Source organism: Cavia porcellus, unplaced genomic scaffold (assembly GCF_034190915.1).
Source record: "Cavia porcellus strain 051 isolate PalLab524CR breed Dunkin Hartley unplaced genomic scaffold, mCavPor4.1 scaffold_14, whole genome shotgun sequence".
Taxonomy (NCBI): domain Eukaryota; kingdom Metazoa; phylum Chordata; class Mammalia; order Rodentia; family Caviidae; genus Cavia; species Cavia porcellus.
In genome coordinates, this window is record NW_026947497.1 from 64,643,282 (window position 1) to 64,658,866 (window position 15,585).

General features: G+C 49.7%; 1 protein-coding gene across 1 annotated transcript in view; it reads right to left on the minus strand.

Moving 5' to 3' along the window:
- Positions 1-2,985: 2,985 nt before the first annotated feature.
- Positions 2,986-15,585, minus strand: part of Smarcc1 (SWI/SNF related, matrix associated, actin dependent regulator of chromatin subfamily c member 1) — a 133,017-nt gene continuing 120,417 nt past the window's right edge. The window contains exons 27-28 of the mRNA XM_003477042.5: positions 6,658-6,834; positions 2,986-5,236 (exon numbers count right to left, since the gene is read on the minus strand). Coding sequence (XP_003477090.1) covers positions 5,142-5,236; positions 6,658-6,834 — 272 coding nt within the window. The 3' untranslated portion in view covers positions 2,986-5,141. The remainder of the gene's footprint in view (positions 5,237-6,657; positions 6,835-15,585) is intronic.

Below are 15,585 nucleotides of genomic sequence, written 5' to 3' on the forward strand. Positions count from 1 at the left end.
ACAGGCAGCCTTTCTGGTGCTGCTGCCCAGGTTGGGGGCCTGAGCTCAGCTGGTGGGCAGTCAGGGTGGTGCCCCAGCCTTGGTGGCTTCAGGAGGTGAGGGGTCAGGTCAAGTGCTCTAATTTACCTTGTTTTTCACAGTTGTACTACAGATGTCTTACTGGTTCTGTCTGCAAACTGACAGAATTAGCAATGCTGTGCAAATCACACCAATAAAGTGCTAAGGCCAAAACCTGAACCAAGATTCCACTTTCAGACCTTTCATTTCCATTCCTGCTTCTCTGGCCTCAGAAGTGGGAGATAAGTATGCAAAGTTAAGGCCTCAGTGGAAGCCTTGTTTCCTTTCCTCCCCACCCAAGTGCCCCACTTTCACTTAAGACATTTAAAAGTTAAAGCAGTGAGCCAGGTGTGGTGGTGCATACCTATAATCCCGGCATGTGGTTTGGGAGGCAGAGAGAGTAAGGTTGCCAGGAGTTTGCCAGCCTGGGCACATAGTGAGTTCCAGGTCAGACTGAACTACATGGTGAGACTCTCAAACCAAAAAAGTGCAGTGGTCTCACCAGGGAACATAACAAGGCTGTGGGACGGTTTCTGGATGGGCTGCTGGGAACAGGACAGCCACAGGAGTCTCAGAAGTGAAGACAGGAACTGAGTTCTTCATACTGATCACAGCTTCCTCACCGCAGAGGTTCAAGTCTGGATTCCCAGTTGAACAAGTGCTGCTGTCATCTCAGAAAACGATGTCATGACATCCTTTTCTGAGATGACAGTAGCACTTGTTCAGGCAACAGGACTGTCACCAGATTGGAAAGGCCTCCTGAATCACTAATCCTAACTCCCAAACCCAGCCAGATGGGAGAGAGCCACAACTTACCATCAGAGTGCCCCCCTGGGGGTGGGGCAACTCAGCTGGCTGTCTCAGAAGAGACCTGCCACCTCAGCAGGTGACCTAAGCACTTCTTAGGACCCTGCAGCAACTGCAGAATAAGCTGATTGGAGGAAAGGATGACACAATTCTGATGGCTGCCAGAAGCCCATCAAGTGTCAGGGCCAAGCCAGTCACAAAAATTGGCTGATCACCTTTGAGTGCTACTGCTGCCGCCTCCCTTCCAAGCCATCGGGTAAGGAAGGCACATTAGATGGTAGCCTGCCACAGAATGGAGGGGGTGAGGGTGTGGCTTTCCCCTTTATGGGCTGCAGTCACTGCACTGTGTTAAGGCATGGCTCTTCTGCTGAGCCTGCAAACTGCAGGTGGTGCCATCTCCCTTGAAGCCAAGGTCAGACTAATTCTGTCACACAGTCAGACACCTTGCTGCTTTCCCTAGAGTTGAAAGGTCTCTGGAAAGGCCTCTGGGGTGGTGGTAGTAAAGATGGCTCCACAGACACAGTGGTGCACATACCAGCTGCTCAGGAGGCTGATGCAGGATCGCCAATTTGAAGCCAGCCTGGGCCACTTTAGCACGACTGTCTCAAACAAAAGGGATAAGGCTGTAGCCCAGGGCGGAGCATCCAGCTGCATTTTCCACTACTGGAAGGTGGCAGTGGTGAGTTGGGAGGGGTGGCAGGTTCTGTAAGGCAGGCCAGGGCCAGAAGAGAGATCAGACAAGGAAGGACCTTTTATCGAGTACCCTCTGAGAACCAAACAGAATGATGCAGCCCCACAGCTAGCTGCCACTGGCTCTGGAACTTCGGCTTGGGGTGACTCAACTTCCTGTGTAGTCAGTGGGTGTGGAGGTCTTAGTGTTGCCCCAAGTTCAGGGCCATAGCCAGACTGGAGACAGGCCTAGAAAGAAGTCAGAGAAAAGAAGTTGAGATCCGACAGGAGACCTGGCATGGGACAGTGGGCGACACTCACTTTGGGGATAAGGTGCATGAAGACAGTGCAGAGGTAGTCAGGTGCTTTCTCACTGCTTCCAGGAACCCAGAAAGCAGGGACCCAAATGACAGGTTACCATACCCAGCATGACAATTTGTGGGGCCTCATACTTTGTCCTCTGGAAACTCATGTTGTTTCCTTTTGTTCCTGAGGACACGGTACCTAAGTGAAGCACTGTTTATGGCCTGGAATCCCCCTGCCAGCTAGAAGAGGCAACTGTGACTTCACTGTGGGTCTGGAGCCCTGGAGGCCCTTGGATGCCTAGTGGATGAGAGGAACGGAAGAGCTCTTGCCTGGCACAAAGCACTCTTAACCCTGGGATTCTGAATGGGCATTGCTTTGCCCAGCTGTCTGGAAGCTCTGGAAACCTAACACACGAGCCGCTGGCATTCACTCCAGACCCACAGAGGCAGTAGCAGAGAGGAAGCCCCAGCAGCTGTGGGGTACAGGGTGGATCCCGAGCCATACTCACCTTATAAAAGTATTAATCTGGGGAACCATACCACAGGCAGGACATGTGGGAGCAATGGAAGCCTGGTGGGCCGCCCACATCTCACTGTATACCATGTCATTTGTCTTCACATTTCTAAAGTTTGGACCAAGGCTCAACTTCCCCACCTGCTCTGAGGAGTGCAGGTGTCACCAGAGTGCTAGCCTCTGCTGCGCGGCACTCAGCGAGGCTCGGGCTTGGAGTGTTAGGAGTCTCTCCTTCAGCTTGCTGCGCTCAGACCATCTTCTGACAGTGGCTGCAATGGGTTTGCATGTAGGTGTGTTCAAAAGCTGTCCTCAAGGTGTTGCGTTCACAGACCTTGCTGCCCTTGAGGCCTAAATTGCACCCTGACACTGAGAGACACTAATTCTCTTTTGGGGGGGTAGGGTGGCAAGATATTTGCCTTTTCTGGAGACCTTCCCTGTCGTTCACTTTGAGGCAATACAACAGTGGGGGTGGCACACTCAGTTTCTTGCTCCCAAGGCTTTGTGTGGAGGGTCTGGTGAGGAGGGCCTGGCCTGGCCTGTGTTAACTGCTAGGATGAGGTGGGGCTTAATTCTTAAGTTCTTCATAGGGTACATGCTGAAACTGGGGCATGAATGCAGAAAATGGGACCAGAATTCAGAAATGGTATTTCATTTATTCATTTGCTCCAATTTCTCAAAACTCCCTCCCCTCATTTTTTCAAAATAATGCCACGGTGAGAAAGATGTTTGTACAAAAACCACTTATTATCACCTGCCCCCAAATTGGGTGGCTGTATTACAGGAATGAAACCAGATTAAAGACACAAAAAGAAAATGTCATCACTTATTCTGAAACATAACAGTATTGAATTCAGGTACTTCGTAAGATTACTAGCATAGTAAAAATATTTCCACCTGGATTTTTTAATTTTGAAAGTGATCACATTAAAGACCTGAGGTTACAAGGGACCACAGTAAGAACCACAAATTCTGTTTTTTTTCTAGGACTCCAGGGGAAAAGGTAAGTATTTAGAATGAGTTTCCTTTGGGAAAGACTGGAGGGAAGTAGGGGAAACCCTGGCCACTGTTGAAAGGCACTGGGGTCTTTCTGGAAGCAAATACATTGGAAGTGAACTCCAGTAGGAACAAGGTCCTTTGTTTCCACCCCGTGTCCAGAACAAACATGCAAAACGAACAAGGTCTCCTGGGTTCCAGAATTCCAGTACTCTGATGCTGAGCAGGGCCACCTGGTGAGAGATAAACCTGAGGGTCTGAAGGCAAATCTCACTTGTGGTTTTTATTTTTTGCTTTCTGTTATTAAGGGAAAAAGTTCTAAAGTGTTCCAAATACCTTCCTACACCCTCTCATATGTAAAGCTTTAGAAAATACATAGAAAAAGATACCCAAGAGATGTCCTAGCTTACATTCTAAGTAATACAACTGCCATTTGAGACCGTGAAGAGAAGCAGCCAGGAGCTCCGAAAACCTCTCTTCCGCTCGTCACAGGGTGGGGGGAGTGGGAAGGAGGACAAACACAGAACTCTCAGGGCACTCATCAGCAGGGCCAGATATGGGCTCAATTAAGGCATTTTTTGTAGCTCTTCTTCTAGTGACACCCCACCCTCCCAGCTGGATTACCCCCACATTAAAGCATGATGCTCTGGAACCAAGTGAGGGTCCTGGTACCCTCTGCACCTCTTTGACACCCCCTGACAGTGCAACATGAGACTGCAGAGAGGCTGATGACCCTGCCTCACTTCTCTAATCCCACCCTGAACCTAAAGTACCGCTTCACGAATGCCACCCCCCCTGGCTACTGCAAGAGGTAGTTTGGGGACCTGACCCTCAGACATCCTAACCGGTTAAGTTCTATGAGCTAAATTGCTTAACACTATCTACTTTTTAAAAAAAATTTTATTTTGAAGGTTTTTTTTTTTAAAAGAGGGAGAAAAAAGCAGGCATGCAAAGCAGGCTAGATTGACTGGGGGAGGGGGTCATTGCTGTACTCTCCTTCAACTTTCCTGGCTTATCTAGAGCGCCTAGGAATGCCCCCCAAATCCAGCCCTCAAAACACAACTTCCCCATCCCACCCCCACAAATCATCTGCATAGAAAACCAGAACCAGAGGGGCCGGGAAGGAGTGGCCATGTCCTCATGTCTGTGCTCTCCTCCACCAGTTCAAAGGGCATCTTGGAGGCTGGACAGAGGCCTCCCAGGAAACACTCATCAGTGGGGTGCCCCTTCCCATCTCTTCAGTCTGCTGCATTGATGTGTGGCCAAGGTCTCAGCAAACTTCACCAGCAGCATCACTCACAGCTCGGATAAGCAGAATTAAGGTCACTTGTAATGCCTTAAGGTGTGTCCCCTGTGGCTGTATTCTGCCATCACCATTTTTTGGTTCCTATTAACTCAGGATGCTCTCCTTTAAAACAATCATAACATATGAAAAGATAATAATTATAAAGGATTATCCATAGAAGCATAAGACAAAGCAAAAAGTAGCAGGAGAGCAAACATCGACACTGAATACTAACGCTGACAGACACTGCCCATAACCTGCCAGCCACACCCCACACCTGGAGGACAGGAGTCACAGGATGGAGGACAGCCATGCCACACTGTCACCATGGGCGTCCCACCGAGCACAGGCTGTGTTGGAGTTCGGAGAGGGGTCAGGAGGAGTGGGGAGACACAGGTGTGTGCTGAGGCTGTGAAAACAGAATCCTGAAGGAAACTTGAGATGGGCCAGGAATTCAAGTCTTGTTCACTTCAGCCGTGGTGGTGGGCACACAGGTTTTGTGCTTCCTTGGCTAAGGAGCGGCCGGGGCCGGCGGACCTGGAGCAGGCGGGGGAGTGACCCCATCTGCAGGCGGCGGTGGCGGTGGCGGCTGTGGCGGAGGGGGATCTGCAATACACACAGGGAAACACGTCACAGAGGGACACATGAGCGTCCCTGGGGAAACGGATGGTGCCTGAACCTACTCGTGCCTTCCAAGAAATCACTCCACACTCTTTGTCACAACTCCATGGTATTTTAACTTCACTTTAATGGCTCCCTTTACTAAATTTCTAAATTTTATTCACACATTTATTTTGTGGTACTGGGGATTGAACACTGGGCATTTGCACTGAGCAATATTATATTCTCAGTCCTTTAAAAAAGAAATTTCTGGGGCTGGGGATTTAGCTCAGTGGCACAAGTGCCTGCCCAGAACCTGAGGGCCAGGGAGGCAGCTTGCAACTCCTGCAACCATCATTCAAGGCAGCGAGTGCCTGTGAACCCCCACACCACTTGGGGCTCCGCTGGGGTAAAGTTCTGAAGTCACAAACCACGGGGAGCCAGTGGCATTGTCTCTGTACTGCAGATGGTACTAACCAATGCTGCTGGAAGCTGGCCCCTCTATGCGTTTTCCTTGTTCATTTTTTCCTGTACTCATGGTACTGGAACCTCTGACGACCACTCAAGGCAGGTCACCATTTTCCTATCTGCTCAGCTAAACCATGTCTTCCTGCTGTGCACTGCTCTGTCCCAGGCCCTGGGGACCGAGGTGAACATCAAATGTCTGGAAAACTGGCCTCCCTGCCCTGGAAAGTGAGCATTAAGGAACTCTGCAGTCTTCCTGTAACTTCCAGTAAATCCTACCCAACTGTTTGCTTCCTTTCCCCAAAGTTCCTAAAGGCTAGGGATTCTTGCTTATTCTCCCCGTCTCCACCACATGTATGAATTTCCAGATGAACCAAGTGTAGCGTGTGCCTGAGGGCCTGCTGAGGCCACTTCCTCCTGAGCAGGTGTGTGTGTTGGGAGAACAGGCCAGAGCTTCCAGGGTAGCCCTTTGGCAGCAGCAGAAGAGCAGGGGCTTGTGGGAGACCTGACCTGGCCTTACATAGGGCTCCAGCTGGCCACTAAGGAGGAGTAATCAGTGCTCTGTCCACTAGTTTCTGGGACCTCATACTCCTTCCTGACACAGATGGGAACCCTCCTCCTCAGTCTATGCAGCTGCCATCAATATATTAAGAAAGGCTACAAGAAACCTGTTACTACAAAAAGCTCCAGCAGGGAAAAAAGAGCACTAGAAACATCGTATGTATCCTGAGACTCAAACTGGACTTCAACAGGCTTAGGAGCTGAGCCCTTACTGGACCCCATACAGACCCAGCTTGGAGTACAATGTGCCCCCTGTCACCTGTGGACCTGCAAGCCACAGCAGTGACTTGAACTGATCTTCTGGAGACCACTGCCAGGGCTAATGCTGTGCACGGAGGGAATGAAGCCCCCTACTCTTCCTGATAGACCTCAAGGAAATGTGTCTTCCCCGTGCTACTTACACATGCCATTGGGCGCTGTGAGAGGCCCTCGGGGTCCTAAGATGTTCCCTGCCATCGGAGGCATACCAGCAGGGGTAGGACCACTTCCCGCAGGGTGGATGTTGGCTGCAACGGTAGGCATCATGCGGCCTGGCATGGGCTGGCCGGGCATCATGGAACCTGGGCCTGGCATCTGACCTGTGGAGAGGGAGGGTGAGAGTACTATAACTATACTAGGCGGGGAAAGGAGAAAGAGATCATTTCAATCGTCATGATGGCTGTCTCTTGCCAAAGAATCTAAAATATCAACCCCCCCAAATCTGTAAGCATCTGTATGTTTAATTTTTTTATTTACTAATTTACTTGGGGGGCAGCTATGTGGTAAGCAGCAACTGATTATTCTAAGGTCTGGCACAGGCGGGTAGTTGTTAATTACACACTGGGCATGGTGGCACATGCCCATAACCTCAGGATTTGGATGGGTGAGGCAGGAGGATCTCAAGTTTGAGGTGAGCCAAAGCATCTTAGTATGGTCCTGTCAAGAGAAGGAAGGAAGGAAGGAAAAAAGGAAGGAAGGAAGGACACAGACAGGCAAACAGGGAAAGAGGAAAAAAGAAGAGGAAAGAAGGGAGAGACAGATGGAAAGGAAGAAACAAAAGAATAACATCCATGGGTGCATTTCAAGATTGATCAGAATTATTCAGAAAGCACCCTTAGAACAAAACATTCACTCTGGTCTGGGTGAGCTGTGGACTGCCAGTGTCTTCCTATAGAGCTGGACTTTTCCAGGAAGCCAAGCACTGCCAGGGTCTAGTGCTCAGCAGGCTTCCTGCAGGGCTTGTCTGAGGAGGGGAGGAGCACAAAGGGAAGCGGAGGAGGATGGAGCTTTGGCTTGAATCTCAGAGTCCTGGCCACAAAAATCTCTCCTAAGAAGCCAACCATGAAGTACAGGTTGGTGCTGATAATCAGGGTGGGCAAAGAGACAGCACCATCTCTTCTAGTGTTCTCGGGTTCACAACAGCAGGCCCTGTGGGCAAGCACATCATTCCTGTGGTTCCCCTGGAACCTCTAGAACTCAGTCCACATTCTCAATGCTGCCATCCACGTGGTGCCGCTGGCAGGGAGCTGAAGGCAGCCACAAAGGTAGGCAACAGGCTACAGTCAAGCTCGGAAGCATAGGTTTCTAGCTCGGAAATCAAACAGTACTGCTAATAGTCTTGTGATACAGGGAGCCAGGTATCAGAACAGGTAACATCCTATGTCTATTAGTGGCTGTATCTCTTCTGACCAACTTTGGCCTGGAGAGAGCCTTAAACAAGACAGGAAGAGCCAGGCTCGATGGTGATATGCTATGATCCCAGTACTCTGAGACGAGAGAGGACTGCACGTTTGAGGCCAGCCTGGGTGATTTAGTGAAACCCCCGTCTCAGAAAAGGGCAGGAGACATAGCTCAGTGTGCCGCCCACACCCCATGCATGCACAGCAGAATATTCTGCCAGCCTCTCACAGGTTTCTCTGGAAAAGTGACTGCACAGCTCTGCAGCTGTGAAGTATGCTGTGCAAAGAGGGCATAGCGAGTCCCTGGGAAGGGAGAAAGGAATCCTGCACGCGTACACATGTAACACAATACATAACAATTATCATCACCACCACCACCACCACCACTACTGTAGTAGGGACTGAGCTCAGGGTCTTTGCATCCAGCCTTTCAAAACTGTTTTGAGACAGTTTCCCTCAGTTCCTGAGTGCCCAGGCTGGGCCTGAACGTGTGACCCTTCTGCCTCAGACTTTGAGAGTGCTGGAATCCCAGGTGTGGACCAGTGCTTCTGACACATCATACCGTTTTGTCTTTTTTTTTTTTGTCTTTTTCCTTTTTATCGGTACCAGGGATCGAACTCACAACTGCCTGCTTGCAAGGCAGGCACTTATGCCGCTGAGCTAAATCCCCAGCCCCATCATACCGCTTTGTACTCTGGTGTCTGGGGCAAGCAGGGACGGCCCCCAGCCCTGGGCAATCCCAGACAGTGGCCACTGTCCTATTGCTATTCCACTACCCAAATGACAGTTTCCAGGCAGTACTTGGTACCGTCGGGCTGCCACTCCCTCTGATACAGAATACTGCAGAAAGCCAAACAGCCATCCTCAGAACCACAGGGCTCCCTCTGTGACCAGGGGAACTAACTGTTTGTTATGGTGCCTCACGGTGTCCCAGGCTGCTGCGACACAGTTCTGAGACACTAAATATTCTCTTAGAGAGTCAAGTTCAGAGCTCCATGGTTTCTCTGTGGTCACTGAAGTAGCCGAGGGGAGCTGTGCATTAGACCCAAGGCTTCTGAGCCTGATTCTCTCCCACCAGAAGATTCTGTGCTCACACAACATAGCTCAAGTGAAAAGGGCTTGACCTGATGGCCAAAAGTTCCAGTCCCACTGGAGAATGCTGCGAGGACCTGCCTGGCCAGGGAGGTACGACTTGGTGGTCTGAACCCCAGTGCAAAGAAAAGAGCACTGAGAGGAAGAGAGAGAGGAGGAAGTGATGTGAGGAGAAGCAGAGGCAGCTGTGAGTCCAGGATGCTCTGCACCACAGGTGCGGAAAAGGGTTCAGAGCACATGGCCACAGCTCCCCTACCAGGCACACCACCTGGCTGGGTACTGGGCTTCTTGTCTCCAGAACAGAGAGAACACACTGTATTGCTGGAAGTTACCATGTTTGTTGGTTATAATCTCAGGCAACAACCACTCTGTGGAGTAAGGGGCGAGTCACAAAGATTAAGCACCCCACAGCACGGAAGTGGGGGCCCAGGTCCGAGCGGGGATCCAGTATCTGCCCTGTGCCCGATTCCTGTGGGTGATGACTCTCTGAAGGGCCACTCAGCATTCCTCTTACAACAGAGCAAAGAGCTACTGGAGACACACCCTGCCAGAAAGGAGCTGCCCTGGAGGTGACACACACCCCACAGCAGTGTGCATCCACCCTGCACAGGGAGAAGCCCTGGTGCCTGCTCTCTGTGCGGGCAGTGCTGTTTTCCAAGCTGCCCCCGGGGTCATTGGCCCACTTACCTCTTTCCCTACATCTTTATGGCAGGAGCTGGGTAGGGCAGCTTTAGGGTTTTCTGAGGCTATAAGACCAACAGCTAAAACAAAACTTTTTCCTTTCACTTTCTTAAATTCTGAAGTCTTTTGAAATGCAGGTTCTATACCCTACTGTTACGGATACTGATAGCTGGGCACTGAGAGGCTGAGGCAGGAGGACTGTAAGATCAAGCCCAGCCCAGGCAACTGAGCACTTAGCAAGGCAATGTTTAAACTAAACACGCAGGCATGTAACAATAAACAAAGGGCTGGGAGTGCAACCCAGAAACCACTGAGATAGGGCCAGAGGACAAATGCTCACCTGTGCTGCTGGGGACAAGTGCTCACCTCAAGTGGTCAGCACAGTGATGGGGCTTCCTACTATCACATGTGACATAGCTCTGGGGACAGTGCCTTTGGAGAGCAGCCAGGAAGGAAGTGTCTGTTGAGGGTCTACTGTTCACCAGGCAGTGTGACAATGATCTCACTGACAGCCTGGGACAAAAGACGAGAGGAAAGGTTCAGAGCAGAGGTAAAGAAGTTCAGTTCTGCAGTGGCTTTGCAATGTGGCCAGGAAGAAGAGACGGTGCTGAGATTCAGGGCTGCTGGCCCCAGGCTGCTTCTCCATCCCATCCTATTAAAGAAAGATTTTAATCCCTTGGAAAAGGTGACGACTCAGGGCCCAACTTGAGCAGAATTTAAGAGAACTGGGGGATACAGAAAACGAATTTCCTGTGTAGCGCAAGCCATGCCCACCTGCAACCTACAGCTCCTGCGGTTTTCGTGGTGTGATCAGTTACTTCCACAGTAGGCAGGCAGTGCTGGCTGAAGGCGCCCCTACCACTGACACCGGGAGGCAGCAGGGCCTCGCTGGGCAGAGGGAAGGCTGTACTGCTTTCTCCGTTTAAAAAAAGATCTGGGTACTTCCTTCCTCAGTAGGCAGGGAGAGGAGAAAGGTATGAGACGGCAGCGTCAGGGCAGCAGCAGCAAGGCCCTGGATGGTGGGAATCTGCCCTACATGCAAGGTGTTTTTTCTTCCCCCAAACAGCACACAGCTGAAGCCTGAAACACGGAAAGATTTGCTAAAACTGGGTTTAGCTAATAGAAAAATTCCTCCGCACCCTCTCAGGTTAATTAGATCTTTTACTAAAAAGCCTTATACATACCCTATGTAATGGAATATTACTTACAGGTTTCATTATTTTTCTTGGGCTGGAGGAAGAAGGGGAGCACAATGAAGATGGCAGAGGAAGCCGTGGCTGTCCAGTCTGGCCACGACTCAGCCCCCCATTCCAACTGTCCACACCACAGCGCAGGCTGCACCCCCCTGGGAACGGAAGGCGTGCAACGCAGGCCAGATAAGGGCCAAGCAAAGGGACACCCAGCTGCGGGGCTGCCAGGCCAGGCACAGTGGAAGACACCCCAGCTCAGGGCCCACCAGGCACAGGAGGCGACACCCCGGCTGCAGGGCCTGGCCAGGCACAGGGATGATACCCCAGCTGCAGGGCTGCTTGGCACAGATTGTCTAGGTGAGCTGGGGCCCACTGGACAGCAGCACAGCAGCGGGTGATGCAGGTCAATAAACCCAGAGGCTGCTCCTCCCTTCCTCAGTGCTATCTCCCAGGAGCTCTGAACCAAAGCCAGTGCCTGAGATGACCACAGTGACTTGCAGCTACTAGGGAGGCTGAAGCAGGAATATTATGAATTCAAAGCTAGCATGGGCAACACGGAAAGACTCAAACTATTCTGTTTTCTTTTTGAGATAGGGTCTTACTATGTAGTCCAGGCTTGCTTTGAACTCATTTTACAGCCCTAGTTGGGCTGAATTCATGGCAGTTTTCCTGCCTCAGCCTCTCCAGGCATTTGTCACCACCCTGATTCTTATTCACCCATTTATGCTGAAGACTGAAAATTTTTTAATTTTTTGCATGAAATTCATACATGTTACCTAAAAAAATTCAAGGGGCAAAAATCTGAAGAGAACAGATTGCATTATGTTCTAGTGCTGAAAATGTTCCAGAAGTGGATCAGCAGGTAGTGAAGGGTCAAGTCTTATATATCCCAATATTTTAACTAACATCAAGATTTGGCAATGTGTCGGGCTGCACTAGGCCCTTAGTTTGATTCTTGGTACCAAAAAAACAACAAAAAAATTTTTAAAATACTAAAAATTCCTATACTATTGATGATGAGGAAATAGTGCCCTTTTTTATTTTTTGAGACAGGATATTGCTAAATTACCTAGGCTGGGCTTATACTTGCTGCAATCCTCCTGCCTCAGCCTCCTAAAGAGCTGGGATCACAGGCGTGTGCTGCAGTATACAGCTTCTCCTTTCCTTCTGGCCACCCTCAATGCAGGTTCTTCTGACCAAGTGCCAGGGCCCTGGTCTCTATCACCTCCCCTACATGGAGACACTCAGGAGTCCGAGGTGTCCTCCCCACTCAGTAAGCATCACAACACAGGGCACCTGGGCCAGCAGCAGCCACACTTGAAATACTCTGCTCATGGTCCATCGTGTGCTTTCATGATCACACTGCGCTCAAGAACTGGTCTCTAGCGCGACTACAGATTTTGGATGGGGTAGGGGAGGGAGGCAGCCTCTAGGCCTCTCTTGATACTATGGAATGGGATGAAGTGTAGCACTGCGTATCTTATCAGATTTAGTCTAAATATGGATGTGCCAAGTGTGCAGCAGAAAAATTCTGCAAGTATAATTCTATAGCCTTTTGGTTTGGTAGAAACAACCAATGTGGGGCATTTCACTGGAGATAGGAGTAAAACTCCGAAAAAACTGGAGTTTCCAGGTGAGTTAGGAGTCTCAAACCAGAGCCATGGTGGCAAGCTGGAGGCCAGCAGCTGGGACCCGGGTGGCAGGGGGCTCCAAGCACCTGACTGGGTTCCAGGTGGGGAAAGAGGGGAAGCAAGAGGAAAAGCTGCCCAGGAGGAGACAATGCGATGAAGCAATTACAGATGGCGGCTCATACCAGCTGCTGATGCCCAGCCCAGCCACACTGGCCAGCCTGATACACTTACGACACAGAGCTGCTACTGATGTACTCTAACACAACCCATAGTTTGGCACATCTAAGGTATATTCTCATAAAAACTCAGAAAATCAGGTGGGCACAGAGGCACATGCCTATAACCCCAGCCCCCAGGGAGGCTGGGGTAGGAGATGGCACATTTGAGCCTAGCCTGGAGCACTTACCAGCTTAGCCAGACCCTGCCTCAAAACAGGAAGTGTAAAAAGGGCTTGGGATGCAGCTCAGTGTGAAGGCTGTGGGTTCAGTCTCTGGTACAGGAAGCGGGGGGACGGGACTAGGACCAAAGAACAGGACGAATGAATCGCTTGGTAATATATTTGCCTTGCCCCGCTTTCCACCACTTTCCCAGCCTCTATCAATCGGAGGCAAATTCTTCCTGACCTTTCACACACCCTAAATTCTGGCCAAAAAGCTAGCCAAATTATTTGGATATGTATTCTCACCTTCTTACACAAATGCTATAATTTATAAACTTTTCCATAAATTAGAAATATCAGTTGCAAAAGACCTGCTTACAGTTCTCAATTTCTATTTGGTATCTGTGATCTGAACACTGTGGACACCTCTGATCTGGATGGCCCCTCTAGCCAACTAGTAGAATATGCACCACGCTTGCTGTTAAAACCAGCTTCTGCTCTAACTCAAGACTGTGGCAACTATGATTCAGTGTTGCTCTTATCTGTACCCTGAATCACTCTTGATTTTACATTCTAACTCCAAAGCAACGGGGCGATTATGAAAGTCGCCTGAGCTGAGCTGCAGGAACTCTCACATGCTGCTGGTGTACACAAACACAACCATGGTGACGCCCACAGACATGAACACCGACATATCCTACACCAATCCTAGGCATGCATCCACTTCTCTTAGGGACACACAACAGAAATGTACACGCATATGAACACGTGGTGTATGTGTGCAAGTCCATGCTGCACTAAATACTCACAGGAACAAAAGCCTGGAATCAATTGCGTGGTCAACAGTGGCAAAATGGACCCCAGTAGTGGTACAGCCACACACAACAACAGGGAAACACGTCATAGACCAACACAGGGCAGGTCCCATCTGCCACACTCAGAGTATACCCAAGAGCCATGGTGCCCAAGTCCAGAGAGCTGCACCTCTGGGGCACAGGATGGGGCCTCCGAGTGCTGGTGACACCACCAAGTCTCTGCTGAAACTCACCAAGGAAGCACTTAGGATGTATACATTTTCCATCTCAATAACAATTATAATATCTTGTCACTGATTTTAAAAAGCAACACACAAGTCTTATCTTGCATCGAATGGTCTTTCCCTTACAAACTTGCTGTAGAAAAGCTTATTTTGGTGGGAATATGAAGAGAAAAGTGACCTATTTTTCTCTGAAAGACTATTTTTGTCAGTGTGTTTGCTGGCACCGCCTCCCTGGGAGAAGAGCTGTGTCTAAGCTGGCTGCAAATCATCCCAGCCTCTGCTGTCACAAGAGGCAGCACAGTGGCACTGGCCTCACGTGGGATCAGATGGTGCTCAGTGGGAACCTGGCGGCAGGCAGCAGGGGACACAAGCTAGAAACACTGAGTGCAAAGAAATGTAAGATGTGAGGAACCAGGTGCGCCAACAGCTACTGTCATCAGGATGTCATCAGAAGAGACAAGCAGTGGCCCATGCCTGTCTCCTCCTATCTACATGAGGAACTGCAACGCCTTGGAAGCACTCTTGCCACCCCGCCATCAATACGACTAAGTGGCTACAGTGAACTTCCCCTTAAATATCTGTCCCCAACTATCTAGAAAATTGTTTTACTTTTTGGCTATTTTTCATTTATCTTATGAGGTAAGGTGTCTCATTATGTTGCCCACGCTGGATGCAAACTTCTAGGCTCAAGAGCTGGGAGTACTGTAGGCACGAGACAAGGCCTTGACCTATGAAATGAATTTTGAGTAATTTGTTTTTGAAAAATTGATCTGTGATCTGTATTCTGTTTAGCATCTGTATCTTTTGACAGCTGAACTCTGAAGAAAATCAGTATACCAATCGGATGAACAGAGAGCCCGAGACTGAGGAACTATCGTACCAGGCACACGATAATGTCTCAGACTATGTCCACATACATCACTTGGCTCAAGTGCCAAGATCCCCTTCAATAAGCACAACTTTGGCTCTGAGCCAATAAATTCCATAGTGGCAATTTAATAGGTGTGTAATAGGACACACCTGTAATCCGAACATTAGGGAGGCTGAGGCAGAAGGACTGTGATTTCTCTGAGGGTATTCACTGGTTTTGGATTTGTGAGATCATGCAATCCCCTCCCTTCAGCCTCCTGAGCAGCTGGAACTGCAGGCATGCACCATGGTACTCTGCCATCAGGAGGGAATTTGTTATTATGATTTTTTTTTGATGAGGGGATTTACAAATCTGTCCTTTGGGGAAGTCAGACAAACTGTTCCTGTCACGTTGGGATCCTTCTCAGACTCCTAAGAGCTACCCTATCTTAGCTTTGCTCTGCAGGCCTTGATCAGAGTACATGGGGGCCCTCCAATAAGCACAAACTGGCTCTGGGGAAGCACTTAACTTTATGGCAGAACACCAAACTGTACAATGCTTAAGGGATGACTGCTGCCAGATCCCACACCTAGATATGCTAGGTTTTTTTTTTTGGTGGTGGTGGGGGGTCTAGGGACTGAACCTAGGAACTCTACAGAGCTTTACTCTTATATCTTTTTTGAAAACAAATTTTGACAAATGGTCTCAAGTCCTTAAATTGCCCAGGTTGGATTTGAACTTGTGATTCTTCTGCCACTGTCTCTCAAAGGAGTTGGATTAGAGGTGTACACCACTATACCCAGATAGTG